The following is a 19,985-nucleotide window of genomic DNA, read 5'->3' as shown; positions in this document are numbered from 1 at the left end:
TATCATCAGATCTCATGAGACTCATTCGCTATTATGAGAACAGCAGGGAAAGACCTGCCCCCATGATTTACCTCCTACCAGGTCCCTCCCACAACGCATGGCAATTCAAGATGAGATTTGGGTGGGGACAAAGTCAAACCATATCAGGGTATAATGGAACCCATCACCCAGGTAGTGAACATAGTACCAAACAGGTAGTTTTTTAACCCTTGCCCCTCTCCCTCCCTCTCCTCTCTTGTAGTCTCCAGTGTCTATTATTCCCACCTTTATATCTATGTGTACCCAATACTTAGCTCTCACTTATAAGTGAGAACATGTGGCATTTGCATTTCTGTTCCTGCATTAATTCACTATGATAATGGCCTCCAGCTACATCCGTGTTGCTACAAAGAACATAATTTCATGTTTTTTATGGCTATGTAGTATTCCATGATATATACATACCACATTTTCTTTATCCAGTCTACCATAGGTGGGCTCCTGGGTTGACTTTATGTCTCTGCTGCTGTGAATATTGCTGTGATAAACATACAAGTACATGTGTCTTTTTGAGAGAATGGTTTATTTTCCTTAGGGTATATACCCAGTAATGAGGTTGCTGGGTGGTATGGTAGATCAATTCTTAGTTCTTTGAGAAAATCCCCAAATTGCTTTCCACTGTGGCTGAACTAATTTACATTCCCACCAACAGTGTATAAGTGTTCTCTTTTCTCCACAGCCCCACCAATATCTATTTTTTGACTTTTCAACAAAAGCCATTCCGATTGATGTGAGATGGTATCTCACTGTGGTTTGATTTGCATTTCCCTGTTACTTATATTCAGTGCTTTATCATAGGTTTGTTAGCCACTTGTATGTCGTCTTTTGAGAAGTATCTGTTCATGCCCTTCGCCTACTTTTTAACAAGATTGTTTTTGGCTTGTTGATTTGTTTAAGTTCCTTACATATTCTGGATTTTAGGCCTTTGTCAGGTTCATAACTTGCTAATATTTCTTCCCATTTGGTAGGTTGCCTCATTACTCTGTTGAAAGTTTCTCTTGCTGTAGAAAAGCTCTTTATTTTAATTAGATCCATTGACAATTTTTGTTTTCATTGCAATTGCTTTCGAGAACTTAGCCATAAATTATTTGCTAAGGCCAATGTCAAGAATAACATTCCCTAGATTATCTTCTAGGATTTTTATAGTTTGCAGCCTTACATTTAAGTCTTTAATCCATCTTGAGTTAATTTTCATATATAGTGAAAGGTAGGAGTCCAGTACCATTCTTTTATATATGGTTAAGTTACCTCAGCACCATTCCTTGATAAAGAATTCTTTTCCCCTTGCTCATTTTTGTCAATTTTTCTGAAGATCAGATAATGATTGTAGGTGTGTGATAGTATATTTTGAAGTTGGGTCATGTGATTCCTCTCGCTTTGTTCTTCTTGCTTATAATTTATTTGGCTATTCAGGCTCTTTTTTCGTTCCATGTGAATTTTAGAATAGTTTTTCTAATTATGTGAAAAATGATATTGGAGTTTAATAGAAATAGTGTTGAATCTATGAATTGCTTCAGGAAGTGTGGCCATTTTAATGATATTAATTCTTCCAGTCCATGAGCTTGAAATGTTTTTTCATTTGTTGTGTCATCTCTGATTTCCTTCAACAGTGTTTTGTACTTCTTGCAAAGATCTTTCATCTCCTTGGTTAGATATGTTCCTAGGTATTTTATCCTTTCTGTTGTTGTTATAAATGGGATTGCATTCTTGATGAACTAGAAAAACATTCTTGTTTTTATGGTTCTTCTAGGTGTGAAATTGGATTGTTAATTTGAGATCTAACTTGAGATTTCTAATTTGAGATATCTCAGTTTGAACATTATTGATGTGTAGAAATGCTACTAATTTTGGTACATTAATTTTGTATCCTGAAACTTCTAATGAAGTTGTTTATCAGTTCTAGGAGCCTGTTGGCAAAGTATTTAGGGTTTTCTAGGTATGGAATCATGTCACCCATGAAGAGAGACAGTTTGCTTCTTCTTTTCCTATGTGGATGTGTTTTATTTTTTTCTCTTGCCTGATTGCTCTGGCTAGGACTTTTAGTACTGTATTAAATAGGAGTGATGAGACAGGACATCCTTGTTGTGTTCCAGTTCTCAAGAAGAATGCTACCCAAAGGATTATAAATCATTCTATTATAAAGACACATGCACACCTATGTTCATTGTGGCACTGTTTACAATAGCAAAGACCCGGAACCAACCCAAATGCCCATCAATGATAGACTGGACAAAGAAAATGTGGCACATATACACCATGGAGCCATAAAAAAAGATGAGTTCATGTCCTTTGTAGGGACATGGATGAATCTGGAAACGATCACTCTCAGCAAACTGACACAAGAACAGAAAATCAAACACTGCATGTTGTCACTCATAGGTGGGTGTTGAACAATGAGAACACTTGGACACAGGGAGGGGAGCATCACACACTGAGGTCTGTTGGGGTCGTTAGGGGAGGGACAGTGGTGGGTGGGGAGGGTGGGGAGAGAGAACATGGGGAGAAATGCCAGATATAGATGATGGGGGAATGGAGGCAGCAAACCACCTTGTCACGTATGTACCTATGCAACAATCCTGCATGATCTGCACATATACCCCAGAACCTAAAGTACAATTTAAAAAGAAGAAGAAGAAGAAGAAAAAGAAAAAGAATGCTTCCAGCTTTTTCCCATTCAGTATGATGTTGGCTGTGGGTTGGTCAGATAGCTCTTATTATTTTGAGGTACTTCCCTTTGATGCCTAATTTCTTGAGGGTTTTTATCATGCAGGGATATTGGATTTTATCAAAAACTCTTTCTGGATTTATTGAGATTTTTGTATGGCTTTTATTTTTAATTATGTTTATACAGTGTATCACATTTATTGATTTGCCTTTGTTGACCCAACCTGGCATCCCAGAGGTTAAAGCCTACTTGAACACGATCAGTTAACTTTTTGATGTGCTCCTGAGTTTGGTTTGTTAGTTTTTTGTTGAGGATTTTTGCATCTATGTTCATCAGGGACATCAGCCTGAAGTTTCCTTTTTTCATTGTCTCTGCCAGATATTGGTATCGGGATGATGCTGGCTTTGTAGAATCAGTTAGGGAGGCAACCATCCTTTCCAAGTTTTTGGAATAATTTCAGTAGGATTGGTATAAGATTTTTGTACATCTGGTAGGATTTTACCATGAATCCATTTGATTAGGGATTCTTTTTTGGTTGGTGGGCTTTTTATTACTAATACAATTTTAGAATTTATTATTGGTCTGTTTATGGTTTCAGCTCCTTTCTGGTTCAGTCTTGGGAGGTTGTGTGTTTCTAGGAGTTTATTCATTTCCTCTAGATTTTCTAGTTTGTGTGCTTAGAGATGTTCATAAAAATCTCTAACGATACTCTGTATTTCTGTGGGATCGGTTGTAATGTCATGTTTGTCATTTATGATTACACTACACTTACTTGTATCTTCTTTCTTTTTTCCTTAATCTAGCTGGTGACCTATCAATCTTGTTTACCCTTTCAAAAAAGCAACTTTGCTTTGTTGATATGTTGTATAGATTTTTGAATCTCAATTTTGTTCAGCTCTGCTCTGATTTTAATTATTTATTTTCCTCTGCTAGCTTTGAGGCAAGTTTGTTCTTGTTTTTATAGTTCTTCTAGTTGTGAAGTTGGATGTTAATTTGAGATCTTTCTAACTTCTTGATGTAGCCATTTATGGCTATACACTTTCTTCCTAACACTACTTTTGGTCATCTCATAGATTCTGTTATGTCGTGTCTCTGTTTTTATTAATTTCAAGGAAGTTTTTGATAATTAATTTTGTTATTTAACCAAAAGTCATTCAGGAGTAAGTTGCTTAATTTACATGTAGTTTTGAGAGAGTTGGTATTGATTTCCATTTTTATTGCACTGTGGTTTGAGAGTATCCTTGGTATAATTTTGATATTTTTGAATTTATTGAGACTTGCCTTATGGCCAAGCATGTGGTCAATCTTGGATTATGTGCTGCATGCTTATGAAAAGAATCCATATTATGTGGTTTTTGGATGGAGTATTCTCTAGATGTCCATTATGTCCAATTAGTCAGTGTTGGGTTTAAGTTCCAAATTTCACTGTTAGTTTTCTGCCTTGATGATCTGTCTAATGCTGTCAGTTGGGTATTGAAGTCCTCTACTATTATTGTGTAGCTGTCTTTTTGTAGGCATTTGTTAATGAATCTGAGTTTTCCAGTGTTGGGTGCATATTTATTTAGGATAGTTAACTATCCTTATTGACTTGAATCCTGTATCATTATGTAATGCTCTTCTTTGTCCTTTTTGACTTTGTGGTTTAAAGTCTGTTTTATCTGAAAGAAGAATAGTGACCCCTGCTCTTTTCTGTTTGCATGGTAAATCTTTCTCTGTCCTTTTAGTTTGAGCCTGCAGGTATCGTTACATGTGAGATGAGCCTCTTATCATACAGTTCATGTGGTTGTGTCTTTATTTTTGTATTCAAATTGCCCCTCTGTGTTTTAAGTACAGCATTTATAACATTTATATTGATTAATATGTAAGGTTTTGATCCTGTTATCGTGTTGTTAGCTGGTTGATTTCCAGACTCAATTGTGTAGTTGTTTCATAGGGCCTCTGGGCTATCTACTTAAGAGTATTTTTGTGGCAGCTGATATCAATTTTTTGTTTCCATGTTGAGACCTCCTTTCAGGGTCTCTTCTAAGGCTAGTCTAGGGATAAGAAATTCTCTTAGTTTGTCCCCAAAACACACTAAGAAAAATTCCTAGTGTGTCTTAGGGATGATCATCTTGCACAGCATTTCATAGGGGTTCTCTGAATTTCTTAAATTCATATGTTGACCTCTCTAGCAAGATTGGGGAAATTTTCATGGGCTATTTCTTCAAATATGTTTTCCAAATCATTTATTCTTTCCCCTTCTCTCTCAGGAATGCCAATGAGTCATAGATTTGGCCATTGTACATAATTATATATTTCTCAGAGGTTTTGTTCATTTTTAAAAATTATTAAAATATTTTTTTTCTGACTGGGTTGTTTAGAAGGACTGGTCTTTGAGTTCTGAGATTCTTTTCTCAGCTTGGTCTATTCTATTATTAATACTTGCAATTGTATTATCATTTGTTGTTTTATTTCCAGAAGTTCAGTTTAGTTCTTTGTTAGAATGGCTATGTTATCTTTCACCTCTTGGATCATTTTACTGGCTTCTTCGGATTGAGTTTCAACATTCTCCTGAAACTTGTTGAGCTTTCTTGTCATCCAGGTTCTGAATTCTGTATCTGTCACTTTGGTCTCTTCAATCTGGTTAGAAACCATTGCTGGGGAGCTATTGAAATTGTTTGGAGTTAAGAAGATTTTCTGACTTTTTGAATTGCCAGGGTTCTTGCGCTGATTCTTTCTCATCTGAGAGGGTGGATGTTCTTTATCTTTTTGAAGTTGCTGTCTTTTAGATATGGCTTTTTGTTTATATAGACTTTATTTTCCTTGAGTGTTTGGCTGTGGTGTATATTGAGTATGGTTGATTGGCTTCATTTCTGGGTACTTTCAGAGGCCCAAGGCTCTTTAAGAGATCTTCATCTGTGGCTGAATTTCTGCACTGGGTATCACAGACAATGTGCACTAAAAGAGTTTTTGTTTGGTGGTGTAATTTAGGCTGCGATACAGTAGATGGTGCTTAAGAGTAAGGGCCAGAAGATAGCCTCTTACTCAGCTACAGGCCTCTTTTGTATTTCAGCACATTTGCAGCAGTGCTATGGGGTGGAGGAGATGGGAGATCCAGAGATGGCCTCCTTGCCAAGTCCATTTTTGGCACTTGAGCGAGCCCCCTCGAATCACTGATGTCACGCCTGTTTCCTTAGCCCCAAAGGGATCCCTCACAGGCTGTGCTCTTCCCTCTTAGGGGCAGCTTGAGCCAAAGATCAGGTCACCAAGACATCTGAAGCTTCCTGTTGGTCCTCTGCACTTGGCAGACTCAGAGTAGGTTGTGGGGTATATCTGGGGGTGATCTGTTGATGCAGTGGGTCAAGGGCAGAGGATCCCCAGGCACTGCAGTGTTGCCATAGGGGTACAAACTGATATGACCCAGTATTTTCTGCACAGCAGATGGCTTTGGGGACCTCTCAGCTTGCTCTCCCACAACTGAATCTCCTTCTAATGTCTGCCTCAGTAGCTGCCCTGACAAGCTAGTTTTGTCTCAAGACTTTTGCATCCAGATTGTTAGTCTGTTAGATGTTCTGGGCTGTGGCACTCCCTTGGGCAGAGGCTGTGGCTGGTAAACAGGCTACACCCTTCCCAGACCAGTCTTGCAGAAGAAGGCATGCCCAACCTCCACACCAGCACACAAACCCATATCTCACTCTTCTCAGTGTTCTGTGATCTGTGGCCCTGCTCAAGCCTGGGCCACAGATCTCAGCTAGATAATCCTGATCTTTGTGTTTAAACCCTGGTGGGTTTGGACTGGACTTGCAGCTTTGTTTTCTGGCCCGTTAGGGCTGAGTACTGGCTCTGCTAGGGGGCAGAGTGCCTCCAGGCCACCAGCAAAGCACTCAGGTGGAGCAGTGGAGGCTGTGCTGTGTGCATGCTCTTTTGGGAGCAGCCAAGCAGTGGCCTTGCAAGGGGCTGGCAGACAGGGTGGCATGCCGATCAGAGGCACCCTGGTTCTATAGGAAAGACAACCCTGCTGTCTCCCAGCTCAGCTGTCAGCAGGGGCTAGATCTGCTCAGAGCAAGATCGAGAGCCTTTACAGATAGGTGCCCATGGTCGTATTTTGCTGCAGACGCCGTGTATGCAAAACCCTCTGGTCTCTGCATAGGCTTGAGCTCTGCCTCTGCCTACTCTCCAGGCAGCTCCTCTTGCCAGTTCAAGTGTTTATGGTGTTTTTGTGGCGACTGTTGTAGCTAGGATTCCAGAGGTCTGCAGTGGAAGTGTCCCTTCACTCACCCCTTTCTTAGGACCTGTTCAGTGACAGGAGCTCGTCCTAGCACTTAGCCACTCTGTGTGGGGTTTCCAGCTTTTTCCCTCTTACACCTCAGTGTCTACATTGCCTCTCTGTAGACTGTCAGTGTTTTCTCTCAAAAGCTCTGTTTGAAGTGTGGTGGTTTACTCAGTATTTTGATTTTTCTCAGTAGGAGAGGTGCTTCCCAGCTGCATCTAACTGGCCATATTGTCCACCTTCCTTTTATTAGTTATAGCTTTGGGTGGTTACTTTTTATAATATAGAAAGACTCCTTCATTTATTGACACAGATTCTTGTACGCTTTGAAAGAGGTTGCCGCTCATAAGGGTTTTATATCTTACTTTGAGTACTCATGGCACCATCCCATTTCAATTGGCTATGGTAATATACTCAGTAAGATGTAAGTCAAATTATCCATGATTTTTATTTTTGGTATTGAGGTTCACCATTTCCTTCTGCACTATGAACTACTAAATTTTTGGAGAGAAATTTTCTTAGAGATGTTTTCCTCATATTTGCTGTTTGAAATTGTTTTGCTGTAGGACCCAGCCATTTCTGGCAATGAGACCCAGTATCTCCCATTCATTAGAGGACAGGAAAACGACGTGTTCATCAAATGGCCTGACACCAATGACATTGTCTGGGGAAAGGTAAGGCTTGGGGAAGGTACTTACAGTTAATTAACATCACAATGTCTTGAAATAAAATAGCTCTCAATACGTGTTGGAAAATATATTGGACAATCAATAAATTATGAATGAGTAGAAATCTGCCTGGTGCTGATTAGTTCAATATACATTAATAAGGCCAAGGTTACAGGTCTCATTCTCTATTATTACTGAGCACTGTCTATTGCCTGGAAATATTCTGATGTCCCTACTCTTTATTTATTCCACATGGTCATTTAACAAACAGTAAGAATCCCTTTGAGAATGACTGAAGTCTGTCCTTCCCAGCTACCTACATGCAAAACATGCATTCGTCTTTGACCTATCATGCTTAATCTGCCTTCCTATCTAAATGAATCATTAAGTCCTATAAATTCTCCTCTTTATCTTGTTTCCTTTAATTCATCTTTATGGCTTCAATCTTCATCTTCTTATGTCTGATTTATAGCAATACCATTTTAGGTGGACTTCGGGTGATAGTAGCTTTTAGCCCAGATTCAAATTCTGTTCCTTAATTATACTGTGCTACTTTCCACTGCTCTGGGTGTATTCCATGCTGATTTTTTTTTTTTTTTTTGAGACATAGTCTCACTCTGTCACCCAGGCTGGAGTGCAGTGGCGTGATATCAGCTCATTGCAACCTCTGCTTCCCAAGTTCAAGCAATTCTCCTGCCTCAGCTTCCTGAGTAGCTGGGATTACAGGTGTACACCACGATGCCTGACTAATTTTTGTATTTTTAGTAGAGATGGGGTTTCACCATGTTGGCCAGGCTGGTCTTGAACTCCTGACCTCAGGCGATTTGCCTGCTTCAGCCTCCCAAAGTGCTGGGATTACAGGCATGAGCCACCATGCCTGGCCCTATGCTCACTTTGAATATTACCTTCCCAACTTACCCAGATAATAATCTTCATTTCAAAATCAATTCAAATCTTACGTTGTTCAAGACATTTAATAAATATTTTAGTTCTTCCTGTTTTCCCTTTTCTGTAATATTGCCTTCAGTATAGCATGCAGTGTAGCATTTATGTACTATTCTGTGAACTCTTGAGAAACAAGTACTATTTCTTACTTAAATCTCAGTAAATAGAGATCTTAGAATAGTGTTTGTCATATAGGAAGTACTCAGTAAGTGTCTGTTGATTGAATCCTTTAATCAGTGTGTATTTAGTTAATGTCCTGGTAGTTACAGGTAAAATTGGTTGACACTATGGATTTTTTTAATGCTATGTATACTTGGAGTCCCCTATAAGTCATGATAATGCTTAAAAGTATTGAGGTCAGATTTATAGGGTGTGAATGGAAATCAATCGTATTTCTTTAGAGTCACACTTCACACTTACTATGAATTTTGTTATAGGTCTATGACAAGGAGATCAGAGATCTGAGAAATCACTTGAAAGTTAGTTGTTCAGAGGATATGTTTAAAAGAAATTCAGTTAATTATTAAGTTCAAAAATAAAACTTTGAAAACATATGGAATGAATCAAGAGACCCAGCCTACTTTCACCTAATGTAATTTTGTAGATTCAGTCTTTACAGTTTAATTCATGGCAAAGATTCCCAAGCAAATGGATGCATGTCATCAGAGTCTACACATGAAATACCTCATAATCTGTATGCAATGATCTTTAAGGCTTTCAGTTTTCCTTCTTTTTCTCTAGGTTTGGCCAGATCTGCCTAATGTAAATGTAGATGGATCCCTTGATCATGAAACTCAGGTTAAGGTACAGTATATAGATTTTTGTCAACATTGACCTAAATATCTGGATATTTATGCTTTTTTATCTTGATGAACAAGTAGCTTACCCTTTAGTTAAGTAGCCCTAACTTGAGGGTGCTTATCCATTGTTAGTTTCTTGGAAGAAAGAGATCCTCAAGTTGAAAGCTCAACAGACAGTGAAAATGTAAATGTGTAGAAGGAAATCATTAATGAAATCCTCTAATAAGTGTGCTTTTAATGGGCTGTGATTTGTTTGAACTTTATGATACTAGAAAAATAATGAACCAAAGTCTATTATTTTATCACTAGAGGGGAATCCATTATGAACAGACTGGGTTTTCATAAATTATCTGCATACAAAAGAAAATACAAGTCAATTGAATGAAGTAAAGCCATGAATCTCAGCCTGGTCATCTAGCATCCCCTCTACTCTGGAGGTCACTTGTCCCTGGATGACAATCTTCCTTCATCTCATAAAAAAAAAAGAAGGAAAAAGAAAAAGTTATTTGCATCTCTAAAGTTCAACTGTTTAGACACTGCTACTTTTCCAATCTTGTGATTACATGTCCAGTTATAAAACAAATCCTGTATTTGAAGGAGATTTTAAAGCTATCTAACCTTCTAAGAAAACAAAGAATGAAATCAGCCTTCCCCAATCTCTGCTTCTATTGTAAACTCTGTAACAGCAGCAGATCTGAGATTAGAGCAGAGACTAATCTGGGTAGGCACAAATTCCTGTTCATCTCCCATTTGTGGTCCCCTGGATAAGCTGAGACCCCGCCATGAGACTGTGTCTTATTCTTACAGCTATACAGGGCCTACGTTGCTTTTCCTGACTTCTTTCATAATAACACAGCTGCATGGTGGAAGAAAGAGATAGAAGAGCTCTATACAAACCCTCGAGAGCCAGAGAAGAGCTTGAAGTTTGATGGATTGCGGATTGTAAGTGCACCCTTGGTTGTCTTTTTTTTTTTTTTTTTTAAATATTAGCAAGTCAAAACATGGGGAGGAGAGACTGGTAAAACAGAGACCTAGGACTGCAGAGATGAAAGGGAGAAATGCTGTTACAATATCTAAGTGCTGGGACCAAGAGAAGCAGAGAACATTGCTCATCTGCCCAGAGGCATATTGTCTGGTGGAAGGTGGAGCCCACAGAGGGGATTGCTACTGCTGGAGATGCCAGAGCAAAAGAGAGAGGGAGAAATCACCTCCCATCTGCAATCTCTTGCCAGTGTCCCCCATTGGACAAATCTACCTGGAAGTTGATGGTAAGGGAGCCTTACAGGGCAGAGCTGGGAGTGGGTGACGTGTGGACCTGAGAGCAAGTAGACATTCACCATAGTACTGGGACAGCACCTCTGAGGCAATGGCTTAAAGGCCTGTTCAGATGTTTGCTGTAAATGGCAGCTAGCCTTAAAAGCAGGACTTCTGAGATATCTCTGAGATATTATGCCCAAGGGCAACTCTATGGTTTTCTGGGGATGGGAAGCCATATCGATGTTCTGATTTCCTTTCCCACTGTCCAGTCCTCTGAAATCTTAAGCAAGCTCTAGACCAGCTCTGAAGGGCTGTTCAGCTGTGGGTCAGGCTAGAAGAAGTTTGTGATTCACCCTAGAAACAAAAATCCACTGAAAGCACTGGGGCTTCCCTGACCACCTGCACCTTCAAGATAGGCACAGAAGAGTCATGTGAAAGGACACAAATTAACTTAAAAAGGCGAATCAACCAGTGAAGAGATATGGGCAGTCTTGAGAATAAGAAATACTGATAGCTCTGGGGTAGCATTTGCTTTTCTTTTTCCAATGAAGGGAAAGCTGTAGCTGGGTAATTCAAAGTAATGAATAGTTCCTCAAGTACTTTCATTTGCCTTTAATATGTCCTATTTAAAATAGTTTGGGATTCAAAAATGTAAATTTTCCATTGTTGAACTGGGCAATGAACATTCCCTTAGGAGCCCCAACTCCTTTCATTTAAGTAATAAATTCCCCAAAGTACATTTTTATTTCCAAACCTGTTTCTGAGTTATGTACAACTTTTTAGAAATATATTTATGGCAGAAAGTAAGAAAGCTCTCCTTGTGTTTGGCTATGCCAATATCAGAGTTAGTTCACGCGACTAGACTAAGAAAAAATAGAGGAAGATAAATAGTAACCTCTGGCCACAGATTAAAAAGTGAATAATCCAAACAGAGAAAAATAAAGATGGGCTAACTCTGCTGGGGAGATGGATCAAAAGATTTCCTGAGATCCCGAGTCCAGCATTACCTCACTATTTTTGCCGCTATAAAACAATCCTAAGTTTTAAAATGCTGGGTAAGCAAGAAAGAGTTTAGCACTCCACTTTGGCTGATGAGTCCATTTAGGTCAATGCCGGGAATTAAACTACAATCTTTTAGAGTCCATTTGGGTCAATGCCAGGGATTAAACACAGTGAACTAAACCACCAGCTGAGGAGAGGTCTTCAAAAGTCATCTCCCTGAGGTAGTATCCTCTATAGCCAACCCATCCTGCCCCTGACATGACAGGATCTTTTTTGTTAACTCATTTCAGGACATGAATGAGCCATCAAACTTTGTGGATGGATCCGTCTGGGGCTGCAGAAATGAAACGCTATATAACAAAACCTATGTGCCATGTATGTAAAATAATTATTTCATTAACTTACTTCCCCACTCAAAGACTCTGAAAGTTTTTCTCTTACTGTCAAAGTGAAGCCTAATGCTGAAGACAGAAAGCATTCTCAAGCATGACATGAAATCCCAAGTAAGATAACCTTGAATAAGTGTAGATAAACAGATTACTAATCAAGCAAGAAATAATGACATGATTTTGTGTGAAAGAAACCAAACAATGCATGGTACATTTGATTCCATTGATTACACACACACGCACGCACGCACACACACACGCGAGTGGAGAGATGTTCTTTTGATTAGAGAATTAAAATCTAGTTTCTGAACTCTCTCCGCTCATGTAAACAGACATCTGATGAAGGATACGTCTTGGTTGTCCTGTGGTCAAACAGAAATAGAATGTTGGGATCAAAAGGATCCCAGAAGGTTGAATCTTCTCATCTTAGAAAGGTACAAGGAAGAAAATGACTCACTTCCTAAAAGTACTGTACCATGGCTGAAGTGGGAGGATTGTTTAAGACTGGGAGTTTGAGTCTTGACACCAGCCTGGGCAACATATTAAGACTCATATGACAAAACAAAACAAAAAACAGAAAAACAAAACAAAGCAAAAGGCACTGTACCAGTAATCTGTGGGACAGAATCTCGAATCCAAGTTTCTTGATGTCTACATCACTGTTATGCTGTCTTGTTCACTCACTCACTCATTTGTTCATTTTCTCCTTCATTAATTTAATGCAGAGGGTATTTGACTTACCATGGTCTGACATGATTTTCAACCTTACAATGGTGAGAAAATGACATGCATTCAGTTGAAATTGAACTTTGAGAACCCAAATAACCATTCTATTTTTCACTTTCACTACAGCATTCAGTGAGTTACAATTGATATTCAACACTTTGTTTTAAAATAGGCCGTGTGTTAGATAATTTTGCCTAACTGTAGACTAATGTAAGTGTCTGAGCACATGCAAGGTAAGTTAGGTCCATTCTATGCATTTTCAAGTTACAATATTTTCAGCTTGTGATGGATTGATGGATTCATTGGGAAGGAATCACATTGTAAGTTGAGGATCATCTGTAATTATGTATCAAGCAAATGCTGTCAAATGGAAAAGATTTAGAGACATAAATTTAAAAAAAATGACTGAAACAAAATTTATTCCCTGGAGAACATTACCATCTAGTGGAAGAAACAGTCCTAACAATGAAGGAGATTATTATGTTGACAAATGGGCTATGACAACACTCTATAAATTAAATCAGAGTTGGAGCAAAAAGAAGGGGAGCTGCTTTTCCCAGCTCCATAGTTTATCCTTACCCTTCATTAGTTATAAAGGCATAGAACATTGTTTTTTATAGACTAAAAACTCATAAAATTGGGGCTGTTACTGGTAACAACGTTATTGATTGAAATAAAGAAACACCAAAATGATGGGCATTTTTAGTGAATGTGCAAATCATGTTGTTTAGGAAATAACTCAACATTTCCCCTCAGATTTGGAATCTAGGGACAGAGGCCTGAGCAGCAAGACCCTGTGCATGGAGAGTCAGCATATCCTCCCAGACGGCTCCCCCGTGTGGCACTACAACGTGCACAGCCTGTACGGATGGTCCCAGACCAGACCCACATACGAGTGAGTGTCTTTTTGTCACTACAGCAAAGACAATTTTCCACACTGTTCCTTCTGTCATTTGATATTTGCATTGTGTATGTATCTGTGTGATGCCAGGTAAATGAGTTAATTCAAAATATCCACAACACCTATGAGCACATTTATCAAGTATGTTACTAAATTCACCTATTTAAAGTGAGCAGTTAGATGGTGTCAAGTAAATTCACAGTCATGAAACTATCACAAAAATTGAATTTTAGAATATTTTCAGAACTCCAAAAGGAAGACCTTTGCCCACTAGGAATCATTTGTATCTCGTTCCTACCTCCTGAGCCCTAGCCATTACTCATCTGTTTTCTGTCTATGTGGATTGCCTTTTCTGGACATTTCATATAAATGGAATCACACAATATGTGCTCTTCTGTATCTGGCTTCTTTCACTTGGCATAATGTTTTCAAGGATCATTTATGTTGTAGCATGTATCAGTACTTGATTTCCTTTTACTGATTAATAATATTTTATTGTATAGATATATCACATTTTGCTTGTCTATATACCAATGAGTGAACAACTGTTTCTTTTTTTTTTTTTTTTGCTATTTTGAGTAGTGATTCTATGAATATTTATGTGTGAAATTTCGAGTAGACATGTTTTCTTAGTTTTTAATATATATATAAGTGGAACTTTTGTGTCATATAGAAACCATATGTTTAATATTTTGAAGACATGTCAAACTGTTTTCTAAAGAGGTTGTACCATTTTACATCTTTTTTTTTTTTTTGAGACAGAGTCTCCCTTTGTCACCCAGGCTGGGGTACAGTGCTGTGATATTGGCTCACTGCAACCTCTGCCTCCTGGGTTCAAGTGATTTTCCAGGCTCAGCCTGCCAAGTAGCTGGGATTACAGGCATGTGCCACCATGCCTGACTGATTTTTATATTTTTTAGTAGAGATGGACTTTCCCCCTGTTGGCCAGGCTGATCTCGAACTCCTGACCCCAGATGATCTACTCGCCTTGACCTCCCAAAGTGCTGGGCTTACAGGCATGAGCCACCATGCCTACCATTTTACATTCTTATCTACATATAAAAAGCCTATCATTTTACAGTCTTATCTGCATATGGTAAAATGCATAAGAATTACAATTCATTTACATCCTTGCCAACACTTGGTGTTGTTCATCTTTTAAAATTATAGACATTTAATGAGGGTAAAGTGATATCTAATTGTTGTTTTGACTTTATTTCATTAATACTAATGTTATTGAGCATCTTTTCATATGCTATTGGCCACTTGTGTATATTCTTTGCAGAAATATCTATTCAAAGTCTTTGCTCATTTTTGATAGAATCATTTTTTTAAAAATTATTGAATTGTGGCCAGACATGGTCGCTCACACCTGTAGTCCCAGTACTCTGGGAGGCATAAGTGGGAGAATTGCTTGAGTCTAGGAGTTTGAGGCCAGTTTGGACAACATAGTGAGACCCTGTCTCTAAAACAAACAAATAAGCCAGGCAAAATGGTGCATGCCTGTAGTCCCAGCTACTTGAGAGGCTGAGGTAGGAGGATCTCTTGAGGCTAGGAGTTTGAGGCTGCAGTGGGCTATGATGACACTGTACTTCAGCCTGGGGAATAAAATGAGACTCTATCTCTACAGAAAAAAAATTATTGGATTATAAGAATTCTTTAAATATTTTAAATTCAAGTTTCTCATGATATATATAGTTTGAAGATATTTTCTCTCATTCTATAGACTTTTCACTTCCATAACCATGTTTTGAAGCACATTTTTAAAAGTTTTTATGAAGTCCTATTTATTCATTTACTTATTTGTCACTTGTGCTTTTGGTGTCATATTCAAGGAAGTGTTGGCCAACCCAAGGTCATAAATATTTACTCCTATGTCTTCTTCTAAGAGCTTTATAGTGTATGGTGTGAGGCAGGGGTTCAATTTTATTCTTTCCTTCATTTTATTGTCTTGGCACCTTGTCAAAAATCAATTGACAATAAATGAGAAGGCTTGTTTCTGCATTCTCAATTCTATTTCATTGATCTCTCTATATATCTATCCTAAGACCACACTGTCTTAATTGATGAAGTGTGAACCTTCCAGTTTTGTTTTTTCAAGATTGTTTTGGCTACCATGGGTCCCTTGCATTTGACATGAATTTTATAATCACTTTGTTTTGACAAAATAGCAATAGGGATTTTGATAGGTTTTACATAGAGTCTGTAGTTCAGTTTGGGGAGTATTATCTTAACAATATTAAGTCTCTTTTGATTCATTAGCATGAGATGTCTTTCCACTAATTTCATTTTTTCAACAATTATTTGTAGTTTTCAATGTGTATGTATTTGGCCATTATTTCTATAAATATTTTTCTGCCCCTTTGTCCTTTCTTTTATCCTTCTTAGATTCTGCCATTTTCTGACGCCATGGGGAAATTTCAGATGGTTCTTTATTTCTTCCCAAGACAGAGTGTGATTTTTTTCTGTTCAGCTGCCCATCTTTGCTCAAGTGTCTAAGCTCCCTGCCTTCTGTTCCCAGGGCTTATAAGAACCTCATACTATTTGATTTTGGGCTATCCACAGGTGATAGATCATGTTGCCCCTGGGGTTCCACACTCAGGGGCAACACGGTCTCCTGAAAAGAAATTCTTCTTCCCTTTCCCACTTTCTTTACATCTTCATCTTTCAGTTGCTCTTTCACAGTCTTGCTTTCTACATCTAACTTGAGGCTTTTCCCACCAGGGAAAAACTAGTTCTTCAGAAAAACATCCATGTCTACATGTGAAATACAGAGAAAATAGATGTTTTATACCCTCAGAAATAACCTTACCTCAGAAGACTACAAGGATGAATAATTCACAATCTCTGCTCTCAATGACCTCATTGTCTGATTAGAGGAGTCAAACATGAAAGGGAAAAGCAATTAACTCTACTGGGATAATCCAGAAAGTCTTCATAGAAGAAGTGACAATTGAATGTTGGTTATGAGAAGAATAGAAATTTTCTTTTGGCAAAGAAAGGGCTTGCAGGGCAAAGAAATCAGCAATAAGAAGATGTGAAAACTTGATAGTTTCTGTCTAAAGCTCATCTTTCCCATGCACCATCCTTTCCTCTCTCTTCAGGGAAATTCACTTTTCACATATCCCTTTGCCGTCTTTCTCTTCAGAGAAGCTTGCTCCACAAATGGTTCTTTTCCATGGGTGCTCATTTCTTTTTGAATTATTTTTATCTTCTTCCTCTCTTCTGGTATATTGCTTTAGGATTTAGGCTGTGAAATTAGATGGATGCTTCATAACTCATTAATGCCATCTTCTAACTTTTTCATCTTTTAAATTGGAAAAATCATAGTGTCTATTGTTACCATAAAATTAAATGATATAATGAATCCACAAGTGCTTGGCATATTGTAAGCACTCAATAAATAATAGCAATGTATTTTTTTTTCAATTTACGAAAGAAAGAGGTTCCATGTGACTGAGGAGGCTTCAAAATCACGACGGAAGGCAAGGAGCAGCAAGTCACATCTTAAACGGATGCTGGCAGAAAAAAAAAGAGCTTGTGCAGGAAAACTCCTCCTTATAAGTATCAGATCTCATGAGACTTACTCACTAACATGAGAACAGCACATGAAAGAACTGCCCTGTGATTCAATTACCTTCCACTAGGTCCCTCCTACAACATGTGGGAATTCCAGATGAGATTTAGGTGGGGATACAGCTATACCATAGCAATCAGTGCCTGGACATTCTTTTTCATCAAAATTTGAAAATGTCCCAGTTTTTCTGGCTTTGGCCTGTATCTTCCTCCAATCGTCATCTAATCTCTCAACTTCCTCTCCTATTCAAACTGTTTGAGGGAACTCTTTCTGTACATGATACTTTTTTTTTTTTTTTTTTTTTTTTTTTTTACTTCCCATATGCCTTGATATTTTCCCCTTTACCAATCATACATGCTGGCCATTCTGATCTTGATCAGGCTAATCCATTAGCACATACAACCTAAAGACCAATTCACATCTATTTCCTTCATGAAACCTCAGATTACTCCATCCCTCCCAATTCCCTCCTTCTCTTAACTACTAACTTGACAGTAGTTCTACATTTTACATTATTCTCTCTACACACTTTGTTGAGGGGAGAGGACCATGTCTTCTTTGCTCTTTTCTATCTAAGCACTGAGCCTTTTTTATTTCTTCTTGTAAAATGCCTTTCTTTGTCAGCCCTGACTGCCCACATTGATGGGAGAGCTCAGTGTGTGTGGCTTCAGTGGTCAGTTTTATTCTCTGACTCTTACCTACTGACCTTCATGATACACCCCCTGCTGATCTCGAGGTTCACAATATGCCCTGCTGCATATGCTCCCTGTGCCTTACTAATTTCTCAGGGTCTTGACTATGCTTTCCAACCAAGATTCTGGATATTTATGCATTTACCTCTCTGGCCACAGTTCTACAACTCTTTTGCTGAGAAGGTTCACCTTCTCAGTCTTTCCAAGCCTGTGGTCCTCCTAGGCCTGGATTCAGTCGTCCTTCTTTCACACCATGCAGCCTTTCCCTTGGGTAAGCACAAACACACATTACTGGCTTTAAATACATTCTGGATCCAGATGACCCCCCAAATCTATGTTCCCAACGCAGACTTCTCTTGAGCTTCAAATCTGGAATTGCCCATAGATGTCTCATTTATGATGTCCCATAGGCACTTCAAACCTAGTACGTAAAATGTTGAACTATTTGTTTCTCCCTGAAACCTGTCCTCCTGCATTCCTTTTTTTTTTTTTTTTTGAGACAGAGTCTCTGTTGCCCAGACTGCAGTGCAGTGGCATGATCTTGACTCACTGCAACCTCCACCTCCCACGTTCAAGCAATTCTTTTGCCTCAGCCTTCCTAGTAGCTGGGATTACAGCTGTGTGCCACCATGCCTGGTTAATTTTTGTATTTTTATAGAGCTAGGGTTTTGCCATGTTGGCCAGGCTGGTCTCGACCTCCTGACTTCAGGTGATCTGCCTATATCGGCCTCCCAAAGTGCTGGGATTACAGGCGTGAGCCACCACTCCTGGCCCCTCCAAAATTCTTTATTTTGTGAAAGGAACTAAGTCTAGTCATTTAGGTCATCCTAGATTCTCCTTGTTTTCCTTCTTTCAGTCAGTGACTAAGTTCTTTGCATTACTACTCTATCTTCCTGCCTTATTCCAGGCCTTCATTATCTCTCATCTAGACTATTATAAAAAATCTAAGCTCTCTCTACCTCCATTTCTTTATCACACATATATACGCATGCATTCTTTCAATTTGCATATGGTTAAATATGTATCTCTTACCTCATTATGTTTTGTCTGTTGTTTTTATTTGAAATTCCTTTCTCTTGTAGAAATCAGGTGGTTTATATACTTTTTCAGTTTTAATAGAACATTTGATTTGTGTGTGTGTGTTTCCATTCATTTTTGGATTTGTTTTGGTGTGAAAAATTGGAAGTGACCCAAATGGATTCATTTTCACTACAGTAGTCAGCTACTTTTCCGGACATCATTTATTGACTATTCATCTATGTCTATTGATTTGTGATGCCTTTTTAAGTAAATACTTGGATTGTGTACATATTACGATCTGTTATCAGATTTACTCTTTGGTTGATTTTTTTCCTCATACAGTTGTTTTTATTTTCTAAGGTGCATGCAGATAGTCTATCTTCTACTGAAATATAAACATCTTTTATGTATATTTGCCCCTGGGTGCAAAACGTATCTTACTTTTTGAGGCATAGAGAAGCAGAGTGAATATTTCCAAAATGCCATAGCTTTTATTTGGATCCCAATCTTTCTCCTTATTCTTTTTTTCTTCTGTTCCCCACCGTAAGACTGCAGACACGCATGTGCCACCCTTCCCAGCTAATTTTATTTTTTTGTAAAGACAGGGATTCACTGTGTTGCCTAGGCTAGTCTTGAACTTCTGGCCTCAAGAAATCCTTCTGTCTTGGCCTCCCAAGGTGCTAGGATTACATGTGTGAGTTACTGTGCTTGGCCTCCTCTTGACTCTTTAAATGACTTTCGATGAGCATTTTAAGATCATCTTCCTTTATCTAGCTCACTATTTTCAGGCAAATGCCTTTCTAACTTCTCTGCACCTCAGTTTTCTAACAGCAAAAGGAGTGCAAGGAAACTTTTTCATGAGGTTATAAGACAGCACATAGGAAAGTGACCAATATAATACTTGGATAGAGGAATTGTTCCATAAATAGCTATATTACCCCTCACTCCAACCTCTTTCTCTTAGTCCAGGGAGATAGTTAATTAGATTTTTAAAAGATGAAACCCACATTCTAGGTGCAGAAATACCTCTAGTCTTGCTGTGAAGTTTGTTGGAA

At 38.4% G+C, this 19,985-nt stretch overlaps 1 protein-coding gene and 1 long non-coding RNA gene across 2 annotated transcripts in view; one reads left to right on the top strand and one right to left on the bottom strand.

Annotated features, from left to right (window-relative positions):
• The window catches only part of LOC116528012 (probable maltase-glucoamylase 2), a 119,348-nt gene that overhangs the window by 71,173 nt on the left and 28,190 nt on the right, over positions 1–19,985 (top strand). Inside the window, 5 exon segments of the mRNA XM_032245204.1 lie at positions 7,520–7,627; positions 9,308–9,370; positions 10,174–10,308; positions 11,916–12,000; positions 13,497–13,635. Of these exon segments, the coding sequence (XP_032101095.1) occupies positions 7,520–7,627; positions 9,308–9,370; positions 10,174–10,308; positions 11,916–12,000; positions 13,497–13,635 (530 nt within the window).
• Positions 919–19,818, bottom strand: LOC116528013. The gene is made up of 5 exons (XR_004258815.1): positions 19,808–19,818; positions 16,340–16,345; positions 13,514–13,519; positions 11,807–11,812; positions 919–1,265 (listed from the first exon to the last, which is right to left on the bottom strand). It is a non-coding gene; the product is annotated as an uncharacterized LOC116528013 (long non-coding RNA).

This window comes from Sapajus apella, unplaced genomic scaffold (genome assembly GCF_009761245.1).
Source record: "Sapajus apella isolate SASKATOON/1434 unplaced genomic scaffold, GSC_monkey_1.0 scaffold56, whole genome shotgun sequence".
NCBI classification, from domain to species: Eukaryota; Metazoa; Chordata; class Mammalia; order Primates; family Cebidae; genus Sapajus; species Sapajus apella.
The sequence above is the reverse complement of the archived record's forward strand: the minus strand, read 5'-3'. Positions and strand labels throughout refer to the sequence as shown.